Source organism: Sphaerodactylus townsendi, linkage group LG04 (genome assembly GCF_021028975.2).
Source record: "Sphaerodactylus townsendi isolate TG3544 linkage group LG04, MPM_Stown_v2.3, whole genome shotgun sequence".
NCBI lineage: Eukaryota > Metazoa > Chordata > Lepidosauria > Squamata > Sphaerodactylidae > Sphaerodactylus > Sphaerodactylus townsendi.
The window spans coordinates 76,569,275-76,597,271 of record NC_059428.1 but is presented as its reverse complement, the minus strand read 5'-3'; the positions used below and the strand labels follow the sequence as shown (position 1 = coordinate 76,597,271).

At 38.9% G+C, this 27,997-nt stretch overlaps 1 protein-coding gene across 2 annotated transcripts in view; it reads right to left on the bottom strand.

Moving 5' to 3' along the window:
• DMD (dystrophin) overlaps nt 1-27,997 on the bottom strand; it is a 1,175,169-nt gene that overhangs the window by 861,624 nt on the left and 285,548 nt on the right. For both annotated transcript variants that reach the window (XM_048495459.1, XM_048495460.1), the window contains exons 3-6: nt 4,514-4,606; nt 3,495-3,572; nt 1,291-1,383; nt 208-380 (exon numbers count right to left, since the gene is read on the bottom strand). In XM_048495459.1, the coding sequence (XP_048351416.1) occupies nt 208-380; nt 1,291-1,383; nt 3,495-3,572; nt 4,514-4,606 (437 nt within the window). The remainder of the gene's footprint in view (nt 1-207; nt 381-1,290; nt 1,384-3,494; nt 3,573-4,513; nt 4,607-27,997) is intronic.

The following is a 27,997-nucleotide window of genomic DNA, read 5'->3' as shown; positions in this document are numbered from 1 at the left end:
AATGGGGAGCAGGCCCGGCTTCTGGGCCAAACCCAACCACCCTAGTGGAGAGAGGGGAGGGAGGGGTCACATGAAAGGGAGAGAGAGGAGCATGACCTAGGTGATTTATATTCTTTTCAAGATATACTAATTTTTATGATGCAAGATGAAACAGCATTCTTAAATGTGCAGACAGCATTTGCTGTAACATCAGTAAAATAGTCCTACCTGTGACTGTGGATGAGTGCATTAAAAGCTAAGCCATCAGACCAGCTGTTGGTGAAATTAGTAACATTGACCTGTGGATAGTTCTGAGTTGATTGACGGACCCAGCTCAGCAAGATCTTTTCACTGTTTGTCTGTTGCAACCCAGCCATGATGTTTTTCATTACATTTTTGACCTGCGTTAAGAAACAGAATTTCATCAGGAGCCAAGCATATTTGCTCAGTTTTCCTCCAACAAGTCAAACTGAACCTCTTCACTGTACATCAAGTAACAGGATATTTAAGAATGAAAGGATTCAAAAGAAATAGTGCAGGAATGTAAAGTTGTAATATAAAACAGAATGGATAACTACTTTGCCAGCTATAATTTCTTTTTTTATTTAAGTATGCAAGAAGATGATCATAATGTGCAGTGATGGATCAAGTGAAATTCACTGTTGCTTTCAGTTTTAAATAGTACTTTAAATTGCATTTTCAAATGACCTATGTAAAAACAGAAGATTATCAATGTAAAATAGAACTCACTCAAAAAACTCTTGCAAACCCAACACAAACCAACTCCAGCAAAGAACCAACTTTTAAAAATCAACAAAAACACTTGAAACTGACAGAATCTGACCTAAAACAGCCTTACAAGTAAACATGCCATCCTGAAAGGTAATGAAACATGGGGGGGGGGGGGGGCAGGGGGGAAGGAAACAAACAGTCCTGCAAATGCCACCTCCCAATACTGTCAGTTGATCCTGAACATTTCCAGGATTATTCAGAACCCATTTTCCAATATCCTGATAAATCCCAGATGCAGGGGACCTGGAATATTTCTGAAAAATATTGATAAGGAATTTTTTTTTAATATGTATTTGATTATGGCCAAGTGCACAATCCTAGTTACTTATCTGTCTGCTTAGATTTTGCCTCAAAAACACCAGGGAGCTGTCAGTGTTCTTTTATTAGGGATACACTCTATAATGCTCTTCAAATTATATTCAGTACAATCCTTAACTGAGCTACAGCCTTCTCAATCACTGAACTAAGTGGATTTATATCAGGGTAACTCTGTGCAGAGTTGCACTATTAGACTTTCACCTGCCAGTGGAGAATTATACTCCAGATCAGTCCAAGGGTTAGCTTATGGTTTCCATCCACAATATCTGTGCTTCCAATATTCACCAGATCTACCTATCAAAGCAAATAAAATCAAGTTAGATGAGATGCACAAAAATAACACACTTCTGCAAAATAAAATAACACAAGAATTAGAGTTTACATTTCAAGGGCAAGGACCAAAAGAAATAATTGAAAATTAAATAAAACCTGTTAAAACTAACAAATGATACAAATATGTCATAGCAATGCTGAATATTTTTTTTTACATATTAGAAAAAATACAATCAAGGAATCTCAACAGATTTACAGATGGCATTTCAACTTTCCAACCTTCCCCACTATTTCCTATTTCCATTTCCTGAAATCCCCTTCTCTGCTTCATTATCTCTTTCCCATCTACCAGCAAGTTTACCTTTATCTGCTCCCCTGTCATTAGTTGCCCCTTCTTCCCTCCCTAATAACGTCTGTCTGGGAAAACTGTGGTCCTGTCTTCCTCCAAAGACCAAACAGCCTGGAAAAGGCCATAGGCTTAACTTGATGGAAACTGAGGGTTTAACTCTGAGAATACTGTTGTGGTTGCCAAGTAACAGCCAAAATGGGCACTGAGAGAACATTCCTTTCTTAAAAATATAGGCACACCCTCTATTATTTGGTGGGATTATCCCCCCAATATATTCTTTCTTAAATTTTCAGATTTTTTTTACAACCCTGTCTTTTTTTCAGGTTTGAAGAAAGATTTCTTTTTTTCTGATGGTTGCTTCAAATTCTAAACTTGTCCATGTTGAAAAAGTAAATATATTGGCAATGTGTAAGTTTTAGTGGCAATTAAACAATTCATTATCTGACAAAAAGCAAATTGTACAAATTGTACAATTGTGCAAAAGGCAAACTGTACAAATCATTTTAGAAAGCTGCCATATTATATTATGAAATAAACTTACATTTAAATGTTTAATTACTTCTTAATTAAAAATGCTTTGGTAGAACAGAGGAATATTACACGGTAAGGTTCCAGAAGCAACAACTGTATTTCTAGTGCTTTAATAATGTACATTTCCTTGAAAGAAATTCTAAACTACAAGCTGTAAAATGTGTATAGGGTCAGGAACAAGAAATAGAAATAATATACCTGTGAAAACAACCTCCTCACAAACAGTCCGTGCTTTTTTTACATCTCCTTCATTGTCAGAATTAATATCAGCATACTTTGAGATGGGATAGATCCTAGGGCCTAGAACTTCTGGTAAGGCTCGCTGCCAATGATTCTCACCCAGACATCTGCCCTGCCAACTATCCACATGCCCTTCCCCATTTCTTTGCCTGAAGTTCTTCAGCACCCATGTTCCAATTGACCAGCGTCATGTTGATGTGTACTACTATTATCCATTGTAGCAGAACTCGCAGCTGCATGCACTGGCCAGTGCTGTCAGAGAAAAAGTATGCAGGAGGTGTAGCAGGCAACTGAGCATGATTGTGAGAGCAAGAAGGATGTACAACAGGGTGGGAGCAGAAAGAGTAATGAGGAGGGCTTGATGGTGAGAACTTTCTGACCAAGGCCCTCCAAAACCAGAAAACATACCTGTTCCTTGTAAAATGGTCTTAGGTACTATGTTTTCTGGAAGGATAGAGATAAGGAGATGTTCCGTAGGATCTAAAACATCTACTTTATCTGAACAACATTAACTTTTTAAAATTAGCAGGCATGTCTTGGTCCTAAACTGGTTCAGTGTTGGCAAGTGTAAGGTGATATACACTGGAATTAAAAATCCCAGCTTCAAATATATGCTAAAAGGTCTGAACTTCCTGAAACTGAATGGGTAGGAGACTTTGGAGTCATATTGGATAGCTAAATGAAAGTGTCACCCCAAAGTGCTGCCTGAGTGAAAAAGACTATGTCTATTGTATGGTCTCATTTGGGATACTGCTGAAGTGGTGGTTACCATATCTCAAAAAGGATATTGCAGAGCTGGAGAAAGTGCAGAAAGGGACAACCAATATGATTAGAAGCTTGGAGCACCTTCCCTATGAGGAAGACTGAAGAGTCTGGAACTTTTCAGTTTAGGTAAGAGTTTAGGTAAGAGTTTATTCAGTTTATTACATAGGAACACTAAGAACAGGTACAAGTCAGCTTCCACCTTTAGGCCATCTGCATGCATTATGAACCAATGAAAAGTGTTACTTACATTGTTTTTCTGCAGAACTTGTAGTGCTTTATTGACATTATTCAAGGCATGAACTCTTGTAGAACCCTTTTCTTTTGCCTATGAAAATATTGGGCAATTATCAATAATAAAAATGAAGAAAACACTGTGCATTAAGATTACAAACATCAATTAAATATAGCTACAAAACTATCTTTGTAAAATATTTGTAAAATATTAGAGATAAACATCAGCTATACTAAAGAAACATTTATAACTATGACATTTTTCAGGGACAGTTTTGAAATAATAGCGGTCCTGATGTAAGTGCAAGTTGAATCTCATATGTAAGTTTATTTATGGTATAAATAATATTGAACATGTATATAATGTTATAGAGTATTCTACATTTTTACTAACTCTTACAATAAAGATCATAATGATAGAAAACAGATGGAGATAAAAAGTTGATGCTACACAAAGTTCACATTTGAGGTAAAAATTTGCATGAGGGGCATCCCATTCCATGTTTTATAATATCAGTTAATGAACTTTTAATTTAGGTTTCTCTTTATCATATTTGACATATGCAAACAATGTGTAACCACGGTACAAAAATCATGAACTTTAACAAATATGCATTTCCATTTCAACATTTTCCCTGAACCAAAAATTCAAATTTCCTGGTTCTTAATGATGCTGCATCAACTCACAATATGTAGTAGTCAGGCTCCTGGCAGGAAAAGTTTATTTATATCACATATAAACAAGAGTAGTAAGGTGTCACAGACTGCTGCTTTGTTAGAATAGTGTGGATTAGATTATATTCATGACATGTCCAGGTCCATAAATCTATGGAAATTTTAATAATCAGTTCAAATTCAAGTTACTGTTAAAAAAAAAAATCTTAAGGCAAATAAATATTTCAGAAAAAGAGGTTCATGAATACTGATTTTATAATCTAATTGCTGCATTTCCAAGGTCAAATCTGGTTAACATAGCAGACATGCAGGGTGTCTAGGATATTTTCTAGAAATATGTATATATATATGTACACATACAAGTTTTTGGCCAGTAAAACCCTCCAAAAGTTCCAGAAGTCTTCGTCCATCGCGAAAATCATTGAAGAGGTCTTCTATGGGATGTGTACCAAACTAGAATTAGATAATTGCATTTTATTAGCAACATAAGCAAAAGGTAAATTATAATAAAGCATGATCATTATTAAATAGATTTAAAATAGTTTAGAAATGCACATTTCATACACATTTGTCCCAGTTTTGAACAAATGAACCAAGAAAGGTTCTGTGTCTTTAATTTAAAATTCTTGTTCAAGATAGAGTATCCGGAAAAATGCAAAAACAGGAGCCCAGCACACCATAAACCTTATAAACTTTGCTGAATTTCATTCATTTCTGCCTAGTCTTTATCGCACCACTGGACTCCTACTGGTTACTGCAGACTAACTTGGGTGCTCATGAGGAATTATTCAAAAAGCAGATATCAAAGATGTTGGATTTTTTAAAAACAGAAGAAAAGCACAAGATAAGGGCATGGAAGTTGGATGCCAGACTTTTAAAGAAAAATCTGAACCCTTCTGACTGCCAAAATATACTAGGAAAAACAGTAATGTTTCCTTAAAAAAAAACCCGCAGAGGAGGGTGACTGAGCAAAATAGCATCCTTTTTCATCACCCATTAGCAAAACCAGAATAAATTATGTAAAGCATGATGAAACAAATGTTCTTCATTTATATGGACTGCAGAATTTTTTTTCAATTGCAGAATTTAAAGAGGCACAGATTTATTTATCCACACACAAATGCACACAGACAGTACCAGCAAATTGGGAACTCACAAAGCCTTGTAGAGGGCATCTCATTTCCCTGTATATCCCCAATATGTTGGCTTTTCCTTCCCTGGCAGACCTATTCTCCCATTTCCTTTTCTCCTTCCCATTCACCAAGCAACCTACATTTATCTGCACCCTCCCTCCCCCACCATCCTTACCTTTCCCTCCCTCCCTATTTCTGACAGCCTATTCCTGGGAAAAGTCTAAGTAGCACAGTGACCACTAGGACAGTAGCCTCCAGCACTGGTCCTTTTCTAGTGCATGCATTTGCATTTATTTATTTATATTCCATATTTCTCCCCAGTTGGGACTTGAAGCGGCTTAGAATATCATTCTCTTCTCCATTTTCTCACAACAATAACAACCATGTAAGGTATGCTTAGCTTAGACATTATGATAGGTCTAAAGTCACACAAAAATCTTCCAAGGTAAAAAAGAGTCTTCCAGGATCCTATCTTATCTGTTATGCTACACTGCCATGGGCCCTGCTTCTTTCTTCTTATATACCAGCTAGCCAAACTTTATTTGCCCCAATGACTTTCCCTTCTACCCCTGACAGCCTCTTCCAGGGAAGAGTTTAGCTGAGCTCTATGGCGGCGCGGCTGGGTTGGGTTGAACTGCACAGGGAATGTTTGCGAGAAGCAGGGAAAAAACTAGCAGAACGCAGTCCGATTGAGTACAATTATTACATTGAGAGTCTTGATCTCGATTCTACTTAGCAGCCTTGAAGTTTCTTTATTGCTTGTTTTGCATATTCAATTGTACGGTTGTGCATATGTTGATATTGTTACTTACAAGTAAAATCTTTTCACTCAAATGTTTTTGAAACAGTTGTTTCAGCCTGGTTGGCACATATGATCTCTTTTTTACCTTGCTCTCTGTTTGGAGGCAGGTCAACACCGCCTTGAGACCAGGGCCTGGAGTATAACTTTCGAATACTGGGCAAAACTTTGCTTTAGACATGATGATAAGAGTCTTACCTCTCTTGCTTTATCTACCCTGTACTGTTCAGACTGGTGTGCGCTTATTGAAGCCAAGCTGACTGCCCTGGGTCTAACTTTGGACACCTTAGCCATGTTACTGCCAAATGAAGTGCTGAAGAAAATCATAGGCAAACTTTATGAGTTTGAGTATCATGGCTTGATGGCTCAGGTTAGCAAGTACTGCTCGCCAATTTCCCTAGGAATTTCATATGACTCCTGGGGCATGGCCAAATATTTGTTCTTACTTCCTGACCCTAAGCTGCATCATGCACTAACTTTAGTTAGGTGTCTTACCTTCTGCTGTGAGACAAGGAAGAGGTACAAATATCCCGCACCATTTATGTGTATGCAGGTTAAATAGTGAGGAATCTATACATCATGTTTTGTTCCACTGCCCTCTATATGAGTCAGCTAGATTAAAGCTTCTGCCAGCTCTCTTGGCCAGTTTTGAAGGCTGGACTGATCAACAAAAGACAACATTTCTTTTGAACAACATTTTGGGTGCTGCTTTCGAGCAAACAGCTAGGTTTCTTAGTATAGTTATAAGAAAGCACTTGTAATCAAACTTTTGCCTAGTCATTGTAAGCTCATGTTTCGTTACTGTACTGTGTGTGTTTTCTTTTATTTGAATATGTGCCATTAAAGGTTCTTGACTTGACTTGTAGGAAAAAACCCTCCCTGGTCTGCCTCTAGGACCATTTTGCAGCAGTATTGTTCATATCTTCCATAGCACATCTTGGAAACAGAAATTTAGTTTTTGTTTTAAGTCTGACATAGACATAGATCAACCATAAAGTAAAACATAACATAGGTATATATGCCTACTAAATATTTCAGTTTTAAGACCAGGTAAAAACTTAAGGAAACTAACAACAAAACAATATTGGTCACACACACACCCCCCCCTTTATAAGGACATATTCTAAGTGCTTTCAAGTCACAGCTGACAAATAGAAATCCCACAAGGGGCTTTCAAGGCCATCTTCTGCTGCAGAGTCTTCCTTGCTGGTCTCCCTTCCAAGGCCCAACCCTGCTTAGCTTCTGAGATCTGATGAAATAGGGCTATACTATGTTGCCTTAACTCCCAAGGACACATTCTAGTAATATCCATTGTACATATGAAGAGAAAAGATATACTATTTATTAAGATTATTCTGGATTAACATCAATAAAATCCAAAAATCAGGTTAAATTATTTGAAAACATTTTATCTCTGTGTCCTTATTCATATTTCATCAAACAAAATTGTTATCTGTAGGCTGTGACCGTACCTGAATAAACTCTGTGGAGCAAGTAGCCTGATCTATGAGACTGAATTATTTTAGTGTATGCGGAATGAGATTTGGATCAGATTTGGTACTGCATTCTAGCCCAGAACATCATAATGGTTTGTCTAGGCCATTATCTGACAGTATTACATGCATAGCCACTCTTATCTGGCAATGTTTGTCAACATTCAGGAACATTTGTCAGCAGTCAATATTTGGCAATATTCCATATGTAGCAGTTGATATTCTACAAGCTTTTACAGCTGCCATGCAACATTTGGAATTTGACACCTGCCTTGTAAGAATGAAGTGAATTTTATCTTGCAGTTCACAGTTATTAACTTAGCAAAGCATACAAACATATTAAATTTGGGGACAACATTTTACGTTATGAGTCAGAATTGTTTTCAATTCAAACTTTGAATTTCTTTAAAGAATTCACTAGATTTCACTGTTTTGAACTTTGCCTTTACAAGCACACAACTTGCACTCTATATGGTCAAGGGAAAAGCTGGAGGTGTGTGCAGAATTACAAATGAATGATAGTGCACAGAGACATGTGGAAGGAGACATTTCTAAGTCATGAATGGCTTTAAAGGTTGTAACCAGCAGCTTGAATAGAACTCAGAAACAATCTGGCAGCCAACATAGCTGTTTCAATATGGACAACCTATAATCCCTGTGGCTAGTACCTGATAGCAGGCTACCACAATCTGGACCAACTGTTGTTTCCAGGTTATCTTCAAGGACAGCCACATGCACAACATGGGGCAATAATCCAGCTGTGAGGCCACAAATCAGCATGGCCAGATTAGCTGAGACTGGGTAAGAGTGCTAGCAATTCCGATACTGTGCCAGCCTGCTTTTCAAACAGCAAGGCAGAATCCATGAGCAACCCCAAGCTCTTAAACTGCTAACTTAGGCTCTTTCCGCACATGCAGAATAATGCACTTTCAAACTGCTTTCAGTGCTCTTTGAAGCTGTGCGGAATAGCAAAATCCACTTGCAAACAGTTGTGAAAGTGGTTTGAAAACACATTATTTTGTGTGTGCGGAAGGGGCCTTAGTTAAAACTTTCAAATAGTCTTTTTTCACTTTCTATAAGGCTGTTTTTTAAAAAACCCATGGTTACAAAATTATACAGTAAGTGAACAGGTTGAAAATAAAAAAAAAGCATAGAAGTGTCTCTAGCAGACTATTTTAATTTCAGCCGTATTACAAATAAATCTTAAACATGATTTTGAGAAGCTTGAAAGGAAATCTTCTATTAATCATCAACAAACTATTATATAAGGTTTCCTATGCTGTTGCCACACATTTCAACCTGCAGAAGAGCTTGCTATTTGTCTAGCAGTGAAGTAATTAAGTCACCTTTCAGAAACAGATTGAATGTCTTCAGTGTATAGACATTGCAATAAGTCTTTAGAAACAAAGGATTTGGAGAGACAGCTAAGAAATATGGTGTGTTTTCAAGGTCATGGAGAAAGGTGCATTAAGATGTGAGAAGCTTTTGGAAGAACAAACTCATATACTGGAATAGCATGTTAAACTCCAAGTAATTATAACTTCAGCTGCCTTGCCTTACCAAGATGGATAGAATTCTATATTTTACAATATAATTTGTTAAATAACTAGTTAAAGCTAGCACTGAAAATATGTAAATAATAAGGATTGTGTTTTAAAATTGACATCCACGTGCTGCAGGCTCAGTGCACAAGTATGTGAACCCCTATGATTTTCCTTCAGCTAACATACTCTCAGTCTAAATGGGACCTTCTGTACTGACCAGAGTCTAGATTGGACCTTCTCCAGTGCAAAGTGGGGCCCCAGGGTCGGGGCCAGCAGGTATGGTGCGGGGATGAGGCCTCCCACAGAGCCCCACTTAATTGTGGGGTTCCTCAGGGGGCCTTGCTTTCCCCGCTCTTATTTAACATCTACATGCGGCCCCTCGCTCAGCTGGTGCGGAGTTTTGGGCTGGTCTGTCACCAATATGCGGATGACACCCAGCTCATTCTGTTGATGGAGGGGGGAGCGACCTCCGACCCTGCAGCTCTACAGCACTGTCTGGAGTCGGTTGCTGGTTGGTTGAGACAGAGTAGGTTAAAGCTTAACCCAACGAAGACGGAGGTCCTTTGGCTGGGCCGGGGGGAGAGACCGAGGGAATTTCAGCCGCCAAATCTGGAGGGGGTCATGTTGGCCCCAACATCTCTGGCTCGCAGCCTGGGGGTCCGCCTGGACTCTTCATTATCTATGGAGAACCAGGTGGCCCATGTTACCCAGGTTGCGATTTTCCCTGCCTTCGCCAGGCCGCGGCAGCTGGCTCCCCTGTCTCCCAGTCTGACCTGGCCACTGTGATCCATCGCGGCGGTCACCTCGAGGGGCTTGATTGTTGTAACTTCGGCTCTCTGTGAACCTTCCCTTCGCGGCCCCAGTCGGAAGCTGAAGCAGGTCCAGAATGCAGCGGCATGGCTTCCTAACAGGTGGCGGTTATTCAGATCATATCACCCCTGTGCTGTACGCGTCTGCACGCAACTTCCGGTGGAGTTCCGGATGGATTTCAAGGTGCTGGTTTTAACCTTTAAAGGCCTTACGACGCCATGGGGCCCTTACCTCGCGGGGACGCATCACCCCTTATGTCCCACATGATTAAGCTGCTTCGGCAACGGCAGATCTACTGGTGACCCCTGGTCCTGCAATGTCACGGCTGGCCTCAGCCCGGGCCAGGCAGCCTTTGCAGCTCTGGCCCCCGCCTAGTGGAATGCCTTACCTCCGGCTGTGCGGGCCCTGCTTGGAGACCTTAATGAGTTCCGCAGGGCCTGCAAGACGGAGCTTTTCCACCGGGCTTTCGGGGAGGCCGGCCGTGGATCTACTGCCCCTATCGACACTGGAATTGAAATCAAAACTGAGACTGCCGTTCCATTCTATTAAAGCTGGGCCTGTCTTACTTATAAATTCCATCCCAGGCCCTACTTACTCCCTCCCCTTTTTCTTCTTTTAATGGCCTTCGGCGGGGCGCCTGTCTTAATTAATTTATGAACTGGGTTGCTTAACCTATAGTTCTGTAGTACTGCTGCTTAGTTCTTAGGTTTTAATGATTTTAGTATTTTATGTTGTTGATTGCTGTCTATGTAACAGCCATGTTGGAAGCCGCCTTGAGCCCTTCGGGGATAGGCGGCCTATAAGTTTAATAAAATAAATAATAAATAAATAAGAGTCTCAATCACATTGGGAGTGTCAACCAATAGCATAAATGTGTGTCAGAAAGTGTAGACTAATACAGTCTAAATTAACTTTTAAAAATCCCATGTTCTGATCAGATGTTTCAAAGTGCTGCTTAGAGCTGCACAATATTATGTCAGAAGTGAGCTAGGGTTTTGCAATATTTTATATAGCTGATGCCATTGCCAACACTGTAGGAAGAAGAGTTCAAATTGATAAAGGAAATGTTGCCAGCCATGAGCCTTTGATGACAGAAGGAGAAAATAACACCTTTGATGGTAAGACAAGGAAACCATATGAAATGGAGGAAGATAAACACAAAGATTTCATAATACAATGACAGAAGACTGAAATGAAAAAATAAATTGATGAGTAAGAAACACAAAGCAGCTCAAATGTACAAAGTAAATATCCTTGAAATAAGTTTACTTCTCCTGATACAAACCTTCAGCTTAAAGAGCTTTAGAAGCCCACTGGAATAAGGTAAATGCTACTTTAATATAGCCTCCTTTCTGTTGAATAAAGGTCAAATCACAGGCACTTTAGTTGCCTTCCCTGATAAAGCTGTGATTACTAATCCTAACATGATACAAGGAGACCAAAGAAATCCAAAAGGCTTTCAAAAGAAGAAAAAAGGCAGCTGCAGAGATACAACAAACAAGGGGAGATAAGATGTCTGACAGATTAAATTAAACCTTCAGTCTCTCTGACAACTGAAGGAAAATTGAACTTTACCTAGAGAGCACTAAAGAATCGTTATACCTTACAAAGGAAGGCCCAACTTACCCTACCTTACAAAAATATGACTTTCCTTAGCAACTGCAGGGTCCATCACAGTCCCAGCTGAGTAGGGTTGCCAACCTCCAATTGAGGCCTGGAGATCTCTTGCAATTACAACAAATTTCCAGACTATACAGACCAGTTCCACTGGAGGGTAGACTCTATGGCACTAATACCCTCCCCTCCCACCCCAAATTTCCAGAAAATGTTGCAACCCAGAGTTGGCAAGTCTAAACCTGGGCCAATAACAACAGCCATAAATCCCTGACCAAGAATGTCATCTGACAACCGAGGGCAAATCTGGTATCAGTGGCTAATTAATATCAGATGCTACCTTCTCTCAGTCTGGGCAATATCACTGAGGCCATTTATGCATGTTGATTCTTGCTTTGTGTGCACATTCCTATTGGGCTTTTTTTTTTTGCAAGCACACATTTTCTCCTCTTCAGCAGTGACTGTGCTTTCAGTCCTGCAATTCCCCACAATTCCTGAACGCTCTCAAAATGCGAGTTTTTTTCCTTCACAGGGAAAGCAAAGGCAACTCCAATACATAAAAATATGCCTTGGGTTTCTTCTCTCTCCCCTCCCTGTCTCCCCTTCCCACACAATAGTTGTTCTAGCCAGTCGACTGCGTGCCTCCATCCTGCCTTTATTCCCATTTTCAGGCCACCTCCATTTCCTGACACTTGAATGTTTTGTGAGCATTCCCCAGAGTTTTCCTTGTTCTTTCTTTTTTAAAAAGTCTATTAACTGAATGATGAACCAGGGTGAAATTAACAAGGCTAGATACTTGGATTTTTAAACATTAATTTTTTTCCACACTGCCACTTATCCTGTGATCCTGCCTAAAAGAGTCGGGAGCTTCCCAGAGAGAAAGAATGCTGAGCAATGGCAGGGGATGGGAATGGAGCTCCATGAGAAGCTCTGCATCTGCTACCAGACCCAATCACTCCTTGGCCCCCCACCTTAGATGCTCCACTCCCTTTGAAAATAGGGACTTCCCAGCCATAGAGCTCCATTTTCTGCCATGGAAGGGATCCAGCACTCTTCAGTGAGGCCCCAGCACCTCTAAAGGGGTGTCAAGCTGTTCATCTGTGCATCAGTGCCCTCCCCCAGCAAAGATGGGGAAAGAGGGGTGTGTGTGATCTGGGTGAGGTAACATAGACTGCCTTGTGAAGAAAAATCTGTCCAGTAGGGTCCAATCCTAGCCATGTTTACTCAGAAGTAAACCTCCAGGTTCAGTAGCATTTAGCACCAAGGAAGCAGGGGAAGCTACTTAACCATCCTTATTTGGAAAAGAATATCACAGAGGGGTTTACAGATTAGACCAGGGTTCTATTATCTCCTGCTGCTGAAAAAGAAAGGAAGGAACAAACTCTAAATTGGAAGACTTTTTTCTTGTTTCATATTTCCAGTCTATTGTGATGAATAGAGTGTAAAGTTGACATCTTTTAGTGTTCCCCTTGATCCAGTAGGCCTACTACTTTTATCTATAAGTCAATTGACAGGATGGTTATCAATTGCTCAACTGAACTATATCTATCCACTGATTGGTACAGTCCATTCATTTGGGCCCAACCGAATTACATAATTAATAATTATATGGATATGAATTTATTTACACAACTCTTTGTGAGAAGATCATAGAACAGAAGGTCATAGATTGTACAGCTTGGGCAACAGCAGCCAACCAACAGCAGCTAACCTGTTTCATGCTTATTATCCTTTCTACACCAAGCAAATCTACTCATGCATACTATCTCGGGTGAAAAATGTTCAGTCAGTTAAATGCATATAAAATATTATATTGGATACTGGAGTAAAATACATATTCAAATGTGTATGTCCCTGTGAAATAACAACAAAGAAATCTGAGAAGAGGAATTGAATGCCAAAAGAATAGAACACCTGTGTGCAAATAATCAATGAAGAAGAGAACAGAATAGGGACATTCACTTATATACTCTATTTTTGCAAACAACTCTGTTAAGAATGCCCAAAGCAACTGAGGTATGGCACTTTTCACTGTAATGAGTGAATGGGCCCTGGGTAGGAATCAAATCTAGGTCTCAAATTCCTTCCAGACTACTACATAGCCAAGAAAATGGGAAAATTCTATCCCTACACCAGTCAGTGGGAAGTAACTTTCCTCCACTGCCCTTCTACTATCTGGAAATTAACCCACAAAATACACAAAAAGTATGAATAGTGGAAGTATGATGTACTTTGACTAATAAGACATCTTTGAAACTAATAACCTAGAATTCATGAATTAAAACAGAAATTATATTGAGGTGAGTTCAACAGACTTTTCAAGTCAGTTTTAATAAAAGAGAGATTACAAGTATGTCTGTAATGTTCATTTGTTATTACTTCCCACAATTGGTTTGATGTTACTAAAATATGGGGGGGGGATCTATCCACTATCTTTGCCAAATTAATAAATCATATTAATCTTAACGATATGAAGGCATTTAATGGATACTATGCATTTCAAAATACTATTCCAAATACTATTCAGAAAAACAGCACACATTTCAGATGACTGTGATAAGCAATATTTTTTGAAACCATGTCATTGGTTCAAAGTAACACAAGCAAACACCTACACATAAATCTGCATATGTACTTTAAACATTTGGAGGAAAGATGCTGTTCTATATATTAGAAGTGAGGTAGGAATTAATGTTTCTGTAGAAGCTCATTGGAGCAGTGATTCTCAACCTGGGGGTCAGGACCCCTTTGGGGGTCAAATGACCCTTTCACAGGGGTTGTCTAAGACTCTCTGCATCAGTGTTCTCCATCTGTAAAATGGATAAATGTTAGGGTTGGGGGTCACCACAACATGAGGAATTGTATTAAAGGGTCGCGGCATTAGGAAGGTTGAGAACCACTGCATTAGAGTTAGGTCACTCTGTGAATAAAGTTCATTAATAAAAGTTTATAAATTTCAGAAATCCTGGTAGTTTACTTTATATAGCATAGATCAAATTAGGGATGCATATATTTAAAAACCCAGGTACTTTTAGATTTGGATTTTGAAAAATGCATAAATACTGCTGGGTTCCCCAATACTGCTTCAAGTTTCAGGTTCATGGTTTTTCCTAAAATTCTGGAAATATTCTGGTTTTGATATTTTTAATAGTGGACTGTGTGGGTGTGGGTGTAGGTGTGTGATGGAGTGGCTATTTTTTAACCAAATGAAGTCTCATTTGCAGAGAACCAAATACTCTTGTTCATTAAAGACTCCATAAGTCTCAAGTGAATGGGACTGATTCCAAACAAGGAATGGGAAAATTGTCTACAATGGGAAAAAAATTAATAAGGCAATAGCCAAACACACAAGAGCCAACCACTGGTCAAAAGTTTCTAATGCCAACTGCCCAACAGAACCAACATCAAAACAGAGAATTCAAGCCACACCAAAAAAGCAGCTAAAGCTCCATATGCAATTAATTGTTGTTTTGAACTTGCTGCAACAATTAAAATTTTAAAAACCAGCAGGAACACCTGGGAAGTCCATAAAACCACAGAACAAAATGATTAAAACTATTTTTAATAACCAGAAGGAGGAGGAGGAGGAGGAGGAAGAGAGTTGGATTTATATCCCCCCTTTCTCTCCTATAGGAGTGGGGCTTACAAACTCCTTACCCTTCTCCCCTCAGAACAAACATCCTGTGAGGTAGGTGGGGCTGAGAGAGCTCAGAAGAACTGTGACTAGTCCAAGGTCACCCAGGTAGCGTGTGTTGGGATGTACAGGCTAATCTGAATTCCCCAGATAAGCCTCCACAGCTCAGGCGGCAGAGGAAGAGAGTTGATTTTTCCCATTACGCCCACCCTGGCAAACACACACACACACACACACACACACACACACACACACACACACACACACACACACACACACACACACACACACACACAGATAAAGCTTTAAATAATATTTTGAAATGAATTCCACTAGCCCTAAAGATGTCCTGTCAACAAAAAAACAGAAGTTCTTTTCCAGCAAGCAGCAGGAAGTAGAAATTTAAAGCACGCAAGAGTTTTAAATTGCAGCAGCACCACACTACAATAATCTGGCAGTGAAACTGAGTCAAAATGTTTATCTTTTTCTGACCATGCACAGAATACTTCATGTGAGACAGCAGAAATGGTTAACTATCCCCAGCACTATTTCAGCCTGGGAAGATAGCTTGGTGGGGAGAGGAGCCCTTCTTCTGTCTGTTATAGCATTCTGAGCTCAATTGGGCTCTTTTTTAACAAAAGGATTTCTCCACATCTGCTGGGTGCCTGCAAGGAACCTGACTGGGTCTGAGTGAGTGGCCTTCCTGGCCTTTTTGGAAGAATGTGAGAATTATCATGATTGGGCAAACAGTTCAAGTGCTCTTTCTAATATCTGATTCTGCCTAGAACAGCTGACTCTCACCACTCTTCCTCCTGTTGCCAGGAAGCCATGAGAAAAGGTGGGAGGAACATTCCTGGAAAACTTAAAATGCCAGTCCCAGATATTCCTGAATATTCCTGATTATAGCTTGGATTTTTTTTTAAGAATCAGTGTTTGGTAATCTAAAATTCTAAACACCATTTCAGCTGACCAGAATAAATCTGAAAAATGGTGGTAGTAAAAAAGTCATCAAGACATCTGACTTATGTGAAGGTGACCCCTAGCCAAGACAAGACATTCAGAGGTAGTTTGCCATTGCCTGCCTCTGTGCGGGCTGAGAACTACCCTGCAGTCTTAAATTAAAGGGAAACCAGTCATATTCATTTATACACATGTTAATATTCAATTAAACATCTGAAGTTAAAAGGTTAAACTATTTCCATTTTGTACAATTAAAATGATTTAATCAAACTTGCATTCATTTTAATTACACAATCTATTTTAACATAATATCTAATACAATTGTACTAGAAAATGCTGTTACAAACTAGATCTTTTCCAAGTTTTACTGTGCCCCACTTATTTAATAAGAAGGAAATTAGATTAAAAGATTAAAAGCAGATAACTTCTACAAGCCAAATTTGACTGTCTTGATTGCTGCCTACTCAGGACAAATATGCCAGCAGAGGGTACTATGCTGGCAGCAGGGTGCTGTGAAACTACACAGCATCAGAACCTAGAAGCTGCCACATGCACTGGTGCCCCTCTACTGCAGGAGCCTGCACTAGTGTGGGTGGGGGATGTCTGGGATGTTCCAGTGAGTTTTCAGCCTAGCACCCCCTTTTGATGGACTACACCAGGGGTGTCAAACTCGTGGCCCTCCAGATGTTCATGAACTACAATTCCCATCAGTCCCTCCCAACATGAGTGTTGGCTACACTGGGAAGGGCTGGTGGAAATTGTAGTTCATGAACATCTGGAGGACCGCGAGGCTGACACCTGTGGACTACACCATCAAAACCAAGGTGCAGCCCATTGAGCTGCATTGAGCTGCATTGGGGCGGGGTGTGTTGGAGGGCAGCCTGGGATTTTTTTGCAGTTTTTGTGTTTGCCCAAACGTCTTTGGAGGCAGCAAAGCCACATCATAGCAGTGCCGTCCCCAGACACAGCTCTACTCCTAACCCCTTTGATTAGGCTTTGATTGGTATCATATTCAACCCCTTTGATTGGTATCATATTCAAAACCTCACATATAGAATAGCACAGTGTTGTTCTAGAAGACCAACATGTAAAAAATACTGGATCTTTACCCTTTTATGTATCAGATAAATACTGAAGTGCCTTAGATACTCCATCTTCACTTGGTGTTTTTGGAATTTTTTTTAGTAGAGTTGAGTTTGCTCTTTCTATCTTGATGTCCAGTATAACTTGCAGATTTGATACTGACTGAGGTCAGAATACACCTGAACTATACAGGCATACCTCTGTGAATACTTTCTAATCGCAATCCAGATTCACACTATGTATATTAGTAAATTTCACCACAATAACTCCAGATAGGTAGGTGTGCAAGTCTGTAGCCGCTATATAACAAGTAGTCCAGTGCCACCTTACAGATTATTGTTTATTTTGTGAGTCAGAACTTACTTCATCAGATGCATGTTGTGTTCATGCATTTAAACTAAAAGCTGAAAATAAGAAAGGTGGCCAACAAAGTAAAGAAATGCTAGAAATAGAAACTGGCTTACAGAAAGATCTAATCACAAGAATAATCAGTCCACACAGAAGGATTGAAAACAATTCCTAATGGTTGATAGATAGGAACGGTAGGATAACAATCAGATGTTATCTACAAAACTGCAGGGTAAAACATGATTAGCAGGTCCAATTAAAAATGCACAGAGGCATAACTGAAGTAATTAGTATCTGTAATGGGGAGGATAAGGTAACCTATAGTGACAAAAAAATCACACCTTGTTCAGACTGGAATGGGGGGGGATAGTATTGGATTTCTTTAAAAAAATGTTATGAGACAATTTCTCATTGGATTCTCCTTTTGAAGTTCTTTTGTAGGCTGAACAATAACTTTTACATCAGCAACCCAATGCCCGTAAAATTAAAAAAAGCTAATCCATTCATTCCAATGAAGAGAATAAAAGAGCATTGCTGATATATGATTGTACAGCATTACATTATGCTGGAGGATGAGCAAATGGATGAACCCAAGATAACATAACTATTAGGTCTTTACTATATTGCTGAAGATTATAGCAGAACCTTGATTTGTTGAGAACTCTCATTCTTGAGTTTCTGTCATATGTTTAACAGTTAGTAAGAAAGAACTGGAGCAAATGCAATTGTACTTGATTGTCTGGCAAGGGCTTGGCTCAGATGCACTCCCTAATGACTAGTACGTATGTATCCTGAGCCACTAGCCATCCATCCAGGCACCCAAGCCACTGGTTAGTCATGCATCCAGGTGGACACACTCTAGGCTGCCAGCTAGCCAACAAGTGTGCATTCCAAGCCACTACCTGGTCAGCCAGGAACCCATGTGCCTTAAGCCAAAAGCAAATTAGGCACCTAAGCTGCTGACTGACTAGTCAACCTTGTGGGTAAATCCACATCTTGAGCCACTTGCTGGCCTGGCAATCTGGGCAGTAGCATTGAGGTCAGGGGCTGGTCAGCCAAGAGATTGCCTTTATATACTTATACTAAACAGAATCCTTTGCCCTGCTGTTTGGTAAGCTCTGCGTAGTAGGTGAAAGTATGCAAATATATGTAGTTGTCAGTGGGTTCCTAGAATAAGGTGATGCCTAGAATAAGGTGAGTCAATTACATAATTTGGTCAGTGTTATCCAGAAAATGTGTGAACTATTTTGTGCTCAGGTTCAGAGCTACCATATCCATTAGGTACTTAGGCACAGTGCCTAAGGTCCATAAAAATAGAATTAATCAAAAAAAATTACAAGAATTGGGAAGAAAAACAAAAATTCAGAATAAAGATATTCTATTTTTTCTTACACAAAAGTTATAAATAGAAACTAAAATAAGAAATAGGTTTATTAAACAACAATTCTTGAAAACAAAAACAATTATGAATCACATTTTCTTTTAAAAGATCACAATTTTTACATAAGAATCACATTCAACCTATTAAGATTGGTTAAGGTCTATTAGTGTCTATTATTATTATTATTATTATTATTATTATTATTATTATTATTATTATTATTATTATTATTATTATTATTATTATTTATTCAATTTCTATACCGCCCAATCCCCAAAGGGAATTTGCAGCAATGTTTATTTGGAAATTCTCTTATAATTTTGTCAACAGCAGTTGTTTTAATATTTTACTTTCTATAAGAAGTACTGATAAAGTTGATAATTTTAACTGAGATAATCTAGAAAATTATTTTTTAAAAAAATGCTTGTTCACCTTCTGTATCTGTCCCCAAAAGTGATAAGTAAATTTGAACTGCAATATTTATATTTGGGGAGCTTGTCACTAGATTTCATTCAATTTATGCTGACAATTTCCGATACTGTTTTGCACTGTGGAATTTTTTTTTTGAAAATAATAAAAATTAATCCACAAAATAATTTTCTAAATCTTGATTATATATTTCGACTAGACTCTTTGCTTTGGAAATAATTTTACTTTTTGACACTGATTTATCAATAAGAAATTCAAATTGCCATAAAGAAAGTTGTGGGCAGCTCATATTTTATGGAGCTCTGTTTATCAATAATTAGATTAAAATATTGAATTTGAAACTTATTGGACAGATTCATGTTTGTAGTTTGGTCGTTTTATATTTTTGCTGAATAGCTCGTAGACATAACAATATATTTTACCAGAAGAAAGGGAATAAATAATCCAGTATATGTGGCTGTGTAACAGACAGTTTGGTGTTGAAAAGTTTTCAAACTTTTTGTTATATTTGATAAAAACAAACTGAAGCACTGATCCTTTCATATTTTTTTTCAGATTCACTTCCCCGTTTTTTATGATGTTTGTCTGTTCCTACTGATACATTGGGGTGACCCAGTGAATCAGATGCAAGAGTGCCTAGAGGGCTTACAAAAACCTTAATGCAGCCCTGCTCAGGTTGAGGTTGAGGTGAGAAAGAATATCTCAAGAAATTGCACCAAGACTTCAAGAACTTTTATCCGATCTTCAATCCAAACATGGATTCAGGCTACATTATAGCCTGAAACAAATAGTAAGATTTAGAATAGATTAAAGCAGAAAATAATGAAAAACATTACAATTAGCAAGACAATACCAAGACTTAATATTGAAGGCTGAGTACCCACTAGAGAGCAAATTGATTCAATCAAAACATTTTAAACATCCAAGGAAATAAAGTATTCAAGGAGGTCAAAAGGTGGGAATAATGATCATAATGCAGTACGCACAGAAGAGAGCAACAAGGATGATCACTGGCATGGAGATCGTCCTATAAAAAAGACTGAGAGATTGGGAATGTGCAGTCTGGAAAAGAAGAGTTTAAGGGGGGATGTGATTGCTCTCTTTGAAATATGTGAAAGGCTGCCACTTAGAGGAGGGCTGGAAGATTTATGTTACAATAAGAGTAGTTCAGCAGTGGAATTTTCTGCCTAGGGAGGTGGTGAACTCCTCTATCTGGCAATCTTATAGCAGCAGTTTGATGAACAGTTGTCAGGGAAGACCTGAGCTGATACTACATTGAGCAGGGGGTTGAACTGGATGGCCTGTATTTCCCCTTCCAACTAGGCTTGGAGATTTGGGTGCACCAAATCTCAGATTCAGCTAAAATCTGGGCACATTCGGGCATTTTTGGGCCAAAATCAGCCGAATATGTCCCGCCCGAATATGAACGAATCCGAATGCAAGGCATTGGGCTTTTTTTGTTTTTTGGTGTTTTTGTGTTTCAGCCTGCAGGGTGCGCATTTTTAAAGCTAGAAGCACTAAAATTTCAGGGCATCATCCGGAGACTGTCCTGATTATACCAACTGAGTTAGATGAAGTTTGGTTTAGGGGGTCCAAAGTTATGGACCCCCAAAGTGGGTGGTCCCATCCCCCATTGTTTCCAATGGGAGCTAATAGGAGGGGGGCCTAATTTCCTGCTGGGCTGATGGAGTGAGTTTCCTGAAAGGAACCAGATAACTTTGCTAAAGTTTGCTTGGGAGGGGCAAATGCTCTGGGCACTCAGTTGAAGGTGAACCTGATGCCCATGGAATGAGTGCCCAGCCATCCAAACTTTAGTAAAGTTGGCTGGTTCCTTTCAGGAGACTCACACCAGCAGCCCTGCTGGAAATTAGGCACTCCTACCCACAACAAGCCCCCCAGCCCTCCCCAAATATCCAGCGCAGAGTCAACTGGGCATAACAAGCCTCATTGAAGTCTATGGTGGGAAAAGTTAATTAATTTTTTCCCATTATTCAACTTGCTGAAGAGCCTGGAAGGTTCTGTGCTCTGCAGTGGCTCCATTGTACCCAATAGGGAATTTCTGTGCATTTTTGAAAACAGTGGAACCAAACTTTCAAGGTGGAATCCCATGAGGCTTAGCTGTTACAGCAGCCATTTTTCTCCTGCCACCAGAAATTTTTTTTATTGTTTAAAATCATATATTGAATAGTGTTATATCAATATAATGTTACAGAAATATTTCTGCCAGGCTCTCTGAATCCCCAGCTTTCAATTTTGAAAATGAACCCAGTAGGCTGTTCTTTTTAACGGAAAAGGTCTATCCCCATAATGGGATGATCTGGAAACTTTTTTTTTTAGAGAAAGCTGAGAATATTTTCGTAATTCACAGAATTTTCATAATCCACAGTTATTATGGGGGATACATATTATAGGGCACATCAATCAGCAGAAACACCACTTATTAGGAAAAAAATACACATTATTCCTTTAATAAGATACCAAAAATAGAACAAGTCAAAACTTGCATGATAAAGAGGATGCAAAACTTTCAAGAAGAAATTACTTTTAAGCACTGGGAGTTACTGTGGACTTAGTCCTTTAAAATGGTATAAAATGTTTTTCAGATCTAACTCCAAAAGATATTAGGAAAATTGATAAAAAATACAAGGGAAAAAGTACTTTGGAAAAGCCAAGAAGAAACTGGATCATTCCTTTTCATATACGATAGACCAGCAAAAAGTCAAAAAAGTTTTTAAAAAATACATGCAAAAAGGCAATAATTACTGAAGATTAAATTTCAAATAGATCAAAAAACCTTGTGGTTAGGTATCCTTCCAAAAACATGCCAACGAAATAGTAGGAACTATTTTTGTACTTATTAACAGCGGTTAACAAACAGTGGGGGCGGTTTGGATGGGCGCCGTGGCAGCAGGCCGGACCATGAATTGGCCTGCTGCTGCAGTGCCTGTCTGAGCAGTCCCCGAGCCCTGCCCATGACCCCCACACCTGAGCATGGGGAGCACTCAGAGGTGTTGTCCCTGGGTACCATTTCACCTGGATATGCCTCACCATTAAATATTTTTTCACACACACACATAATAGATAATTGAAAATCAAGTATATATACTTTAATAATGAGAGTAGAGTAAAGCCTTTTTAGATTACTGTAATATTTATTTTTGTATATTTGCAAAGCCAGGGAAGCCTGTCTGTCTGTATGTGTGGGGGGAGTATCTGAAAAAGGAGAGACCTGTGTGTGCGTGTGCGTGTGATGGGGAAATCTGAGAAAAGAAAACCCATTTGTAAAGTTAGGGAAGCTAGTCTCTCTGTGTGAGGGGAATCTGAGAAAAGGTGAGCTCATTTGCAAAGTTAGGTGAACTGTGTGAAGGAGATCTGAGAAAGAAGAGCCCATTTGCAAAGTTAGAGGAGCCTCTTCATGTTTGTGTCATGGGTATTTTTTAAGAAAGCTTTTTTTTCATTGATTAATTATGATAGGTTTCTGTTACTGGTGGTAAATTATGGGGCCAAATCAGGAGGAAAGACAGGAGAAGTTGACCCCATTGGTGGGCATCATTAACCCACCAACAGTTTTCTAGAGCACATTGTATTTGTACAATGAGCTTTACTGCTACTATGTGATAATTCTAAAGTCTCCCTCTCCAAATTATTTCATCTAGACAGCAGAGATGTTAAATTCAAGTATCTGTTCTGGGAGATCAGGAGGTCCAGTTTATGAAATCAGCCTTTTGTTCAATATGCATTTATTCTTTGATAGATATTTGTAGTAAAGGAAAAATTCCAGTGTTGTTCCTAACACAACAAATAATTTGCACAGCCTAGAAGTAGAAGAATGAAACAATATTGAAGAGGGGTCAAAGGATCTCCGCCTAGCCATTATTGTTATTTTCTAAATCAGAGCTACTGATAATGCACAATATATCATCTTTTCATTTTGAAAAGCAATTCTAACAACTGATACCACACTGAGACTAATAACAACACCAACCAACACCCAAACACACAAAATCTGTATTCAGTTGAACAAAAAAACCTGCTATCCAATTTGTGTAAAGATTGAAAAAAGTAAATTGGTCCTGGGCTCACACTACATCTGCCAGGTTCCAGCCCACAGCAATTTACATGTCATAATAATAATTTGAACTGTTTGGGGAGGAAAACTGCATAAAATACAATCCTGGTAAGCATCTGTCATTACGTCATTTTGATAATCTTGTTAAAAACATTTTGTAGATAACAGATGAGTTTATAAGGGTAGAAAACCCAAAATAATGAATGCAACTAAAATAACATGAATCAGGGAAAGACTATTAGGGAAACTATTTTTATACTCCAATAAATGCAGAATTCTTCCTGGTATGGATGAAGAGTTCTGCTAGCAAGGTTGAAACGGCCATTATAATGAGAAGAGCCAGTTTACACAACCATCTCTCCATGCAGAAAACAGCCCAGGTACTTCCCTTTTCAATCAGTTTCTACCTCAGTATTGGTGTATGACTGTGATTCAAGCATTTCTTCCCAGTAACATATTATAATGAAGAAATTTAAGATGCTTCCAGCCTAACATCTGTCTATAGAATATAAACAAACAGTATACTGCTGTGTTATCTTTGCCCTCCCCCACTCCAACATCTGCTCACACCTCTCTCCTCCTGCCTCTGTATCTAAGTGCCTGACATGCTTGAGTATTCTGCTGTGGAACACAACAACTGCAGGGTCAGAAAAAGGCGGCAGCAGTGGCAACCAAGTAGGGAAAATGCCATGCCACTATTTGATTTGTTCATATACTTGCTCAGAAAGTAATTTAACCAAGAAATCAAAAGGACATTTGTTGTGCTGTGAACTTTTTAATATTACATATCTTCAACGCAATGTATTTATTACTATTCCATGCTCAGGATACAGATGACAGGAGATTTGAGAATTCATCTGCCATTTCCTGAACCATCTTTGTTCTAGAATGCTCTGCTTGGGTCCTAGAGCTTGAGGACATAACTAGGTTGGCACTGGGACCCAAGTGGAGCATTCTAGGTGGTCCAGGAAAAGGCGGATGAATTCACAAATCTCCTGTCATCTTTACCCTGAACAAGGTATAATATGTTACACTGACTGATCACTTATGGCCAGCTGTGCCTCGCCCTTGACCCGCTCTGGCACAAAAGTCATGCCAGAAGTGCTCTCACTTTCTGCAGAGGAACGGGAGAGAAAGCACATCAGGACAAGATTTCTTCCCCAACATGCTCTAGCTGCCAGAGTGCAGCAGCTGCCCCATGGTTAATCGACCACTGAAGTGAGATTGACATTAGAGTTTGAGTAAGTAGTAATGACTATGATGATTTTTAAAATCAACATAGAAGGGTCAATTTTAAATATCAAAGAAAGTCTGAGTTTATGGCACAAGCCTATTGAGAAGTGTTGATAGATAACAATTTCATACACCATCCATGACAGCATCATGACAGTGAAGTGCCATTGCATAAAACTCCTTCAAGTGTTCTCTATAGAAATATACTAATAAGATACTCAGATTTAGTTTTATGTTAGCTTCATGAGAACCACAATTTTAACACAGTGCTCTGTGGTGGGCAGTAAAATACAAGAAAGGCATCAGAAGCAGACATCTTATCTACAAGCACACAAAAGAAAAAGCACGTTAGTTCAGTTAAATGGTACACACCCACACCAACGCACACACAGGCTCACCCAAAAGGAAATGAAAATCTGAGTCAAAGGATAAAAAGAGGCATTCATGGTCTTTGAGCCAGGGATTAATTTGGCCTAGTCCTCTTCGGCTTTTCTAGATTTTGAGTGACTAGCTAGAAGATTGTGAATTTTTGAGTTGGTGCACATGTCTTTCCCTCCAATCCCCCCTCAATAGCGGTAGGATTTTCCACTTTGCTTTACAATTAGCTGTAATTTTCTTTAGTTGCTAATTCCCTCTCCCTCTGTAACCCATCACTGTTCTTTATTGCTAAAACAACAACATATAATGAAGCTCACTTAATACAGTGGCTAGCGAAGTCACTGTGAGTCAAGCGGCATTACAAAAAAAACCCCTTCACTGAGCAACACAGTGCAGCTTGCCATAAAGGGTTTGGTTAATTGCCCCCATCATCACTCAGTAGGAAAAGTGGTGGGGCCTGGCAATAGAGAGCTGTAAATGCCACTGCTGGATCCAGGGTTTCTTCAGGCCTTGCAACTTGGAGGCACCATTAACAGAATTTTGCCTTCGGTTGTAGTGGCTTTTCTCCCTTTACAGACTTGTAATTGAATAATTACAAGGCAGGTATATTAATAGGACCATCATTTTGGCAGGAACTGGTGGCAGCCATTTTGTTGTGGCTTTAGACAGTGGCCATCTTGGGAATTAATTGTTGAGTGTAATGTGTTTTCAGGGAGTAGATAGGCATAATAATTTGGAGTTTAAGGGCAAATAGTTATAGCTGTTAGTTCATAGGTAGGGAAATTTAAAAATTTCATTTTTTTAAAAAAATGGAAAAATATTTAAAGGTATTTTAAAAAGAAATGTAGGCTATTAGTAATAGTTAGAAATAATAAGGTTTTTGCAAAACTAACAGCTGATTGGGCTGGTTTCAGTGGGGCCCCTGAGTGTATAATATAAAAGTGACATTATAGCAGGTGGTGCAAGGGATGTTAAGAAAGGCTACCCCCCCCTTGTTTGACAGGGACAGGATTGCTCATGGTAGAAAGGGACAATTGACAAACACCAATCCATTGAATAGGATGGACTGTGTGCCCTGAACAGATTGCTGGCTTTATGGCAGGATGGGGCATGCAAAAGAGTATACTTGGCATTGAGCAATATTTTTTCAAAACTAGTAAGGGCTGTCCAGTGTATCAGGTAAGGGGGCTGGGTACCTCTCAGCACATTATGTGAGGGAAAAGGTGAAGAAGGCTGGTGGTAATTGTTGGTCAGGTTTGGATTCAGGGTGGATTTGCCACAAAAAGGTGCCATGGCAGGCTGCCTAGTGCAGACCATCTTTTATTAAATATTAGCACAATTAATTCATGATGTACATCAGCTGATCTAAATAAAGTAGTTAAACCTATGCTATAATCTCATGTTTTCATTTGTGTATTGTGGCAAATGCAGGTTGAGGCTGCATTCAAGTATGACTCCTAACTGGCATAAGATTGTGATGTGCACGGAGTTGCTTTGCTGCCCCTTGCCTCTCCTCTTTTTCTGCATAGAAGACACCCAGAGTTCAATGCAGCCCTTGAATCCCAGTATGTAAAAAAAAATTCCATTTAACCCACCCACCTGTGCTCAATTATCACAGGTATCTAGAGTTAGTTTCTTCCAGACAAAAAAAAAGAGCAGGAGGAGGAATGTGTGAACCCAGCAACACTGAACATCCCAATATAATGCTGATTAAAAATAACATCTGAATGCAGACTGATGAAATGTTATACTGATATCTGAGGGGAAAAACAGAATATGAACTGTATTGTACGAGACTATACATGACTATTAATAATGAATTTGTAATTAATCTAGTTTCATAGACTCACATTATGTAAATTTAAGCACATCAGGGAAGACATGTGTCATAGCAAACACTTCCTTTTAAATCTGTCATCAATAAGCACTGGAGCATGGAAGAGACATACTAAAATGTCATAATAAGGAACACATGAGAAAACATGAGCCATAATGAGTGGCACACTGAAGTGAAACCTAAACAGTTACAGCTCCAACAGTTTCAGAAAGAATAGAAAACACTTTCAATCATATATTTAATTTAAATCCACACTGAATAAGGTAAACAAAAAGATCACATTTGAAAGTAATGAAGGCTAGTCATATTTAATTGTTCAGGTCAAAGGAATGGCAGCAGGGTTGGAATTATGTTACTGCAAGTGTCACAATTTAGACGGGGCAAATTATAAAATAATAAGCTTCTATTTTGGTCTTCTTGACTAGCCAATTAATTGTGTGACTACATTAGAGCTGAGCTATGTGCTCCTGTCACAGCCTAATGAGCAAAATACCAAAAAAAAAAAAACAACCCTCCAATATACTACTTGTGTATTTTCCTATAATCAAGTGTAGGGCAAGCAGCTGAGGACTTTTTCATTTGCAAAGTGATAACTACCATTTCATAAGCACTCAGTAAAGACACTACACTAGACACACTATTGCTAATCTAATAACCTTTCACTGGGAATGGTAGATTCACTTGATCCTACAAATAATGTATTTGTGTGGAACTGAACAATGGTATGTTATATGCAATTCCCAGATTGCAGTCTGTTAAAATATATACTTTTTTGTTTGTAGAAATAAACAGCATCTAAGAAAAGTAGTATCACCAGATTCCATCACATGACATTATCATCCCCTGTCCAATATGTCTCAGGACTTGGGATGAGTCACATCTGGCTACCCCAAGACCCACCCCCATTGTAAGCCTTTTTTACTATATGACTCTGAGTTCTGACAAATTATTTTGGAATTACTTTAATTTCTCTGAAATGTCCATAACACTGTCTCCTAAGAAGAATTCTCCAGTTTTGCTTTGAATTAAAAAACTTTGAACAGTAACTCTTTGAACAGAAATGGGGATCAAATTTTAAGTAGCATAATGTTACCTAAGT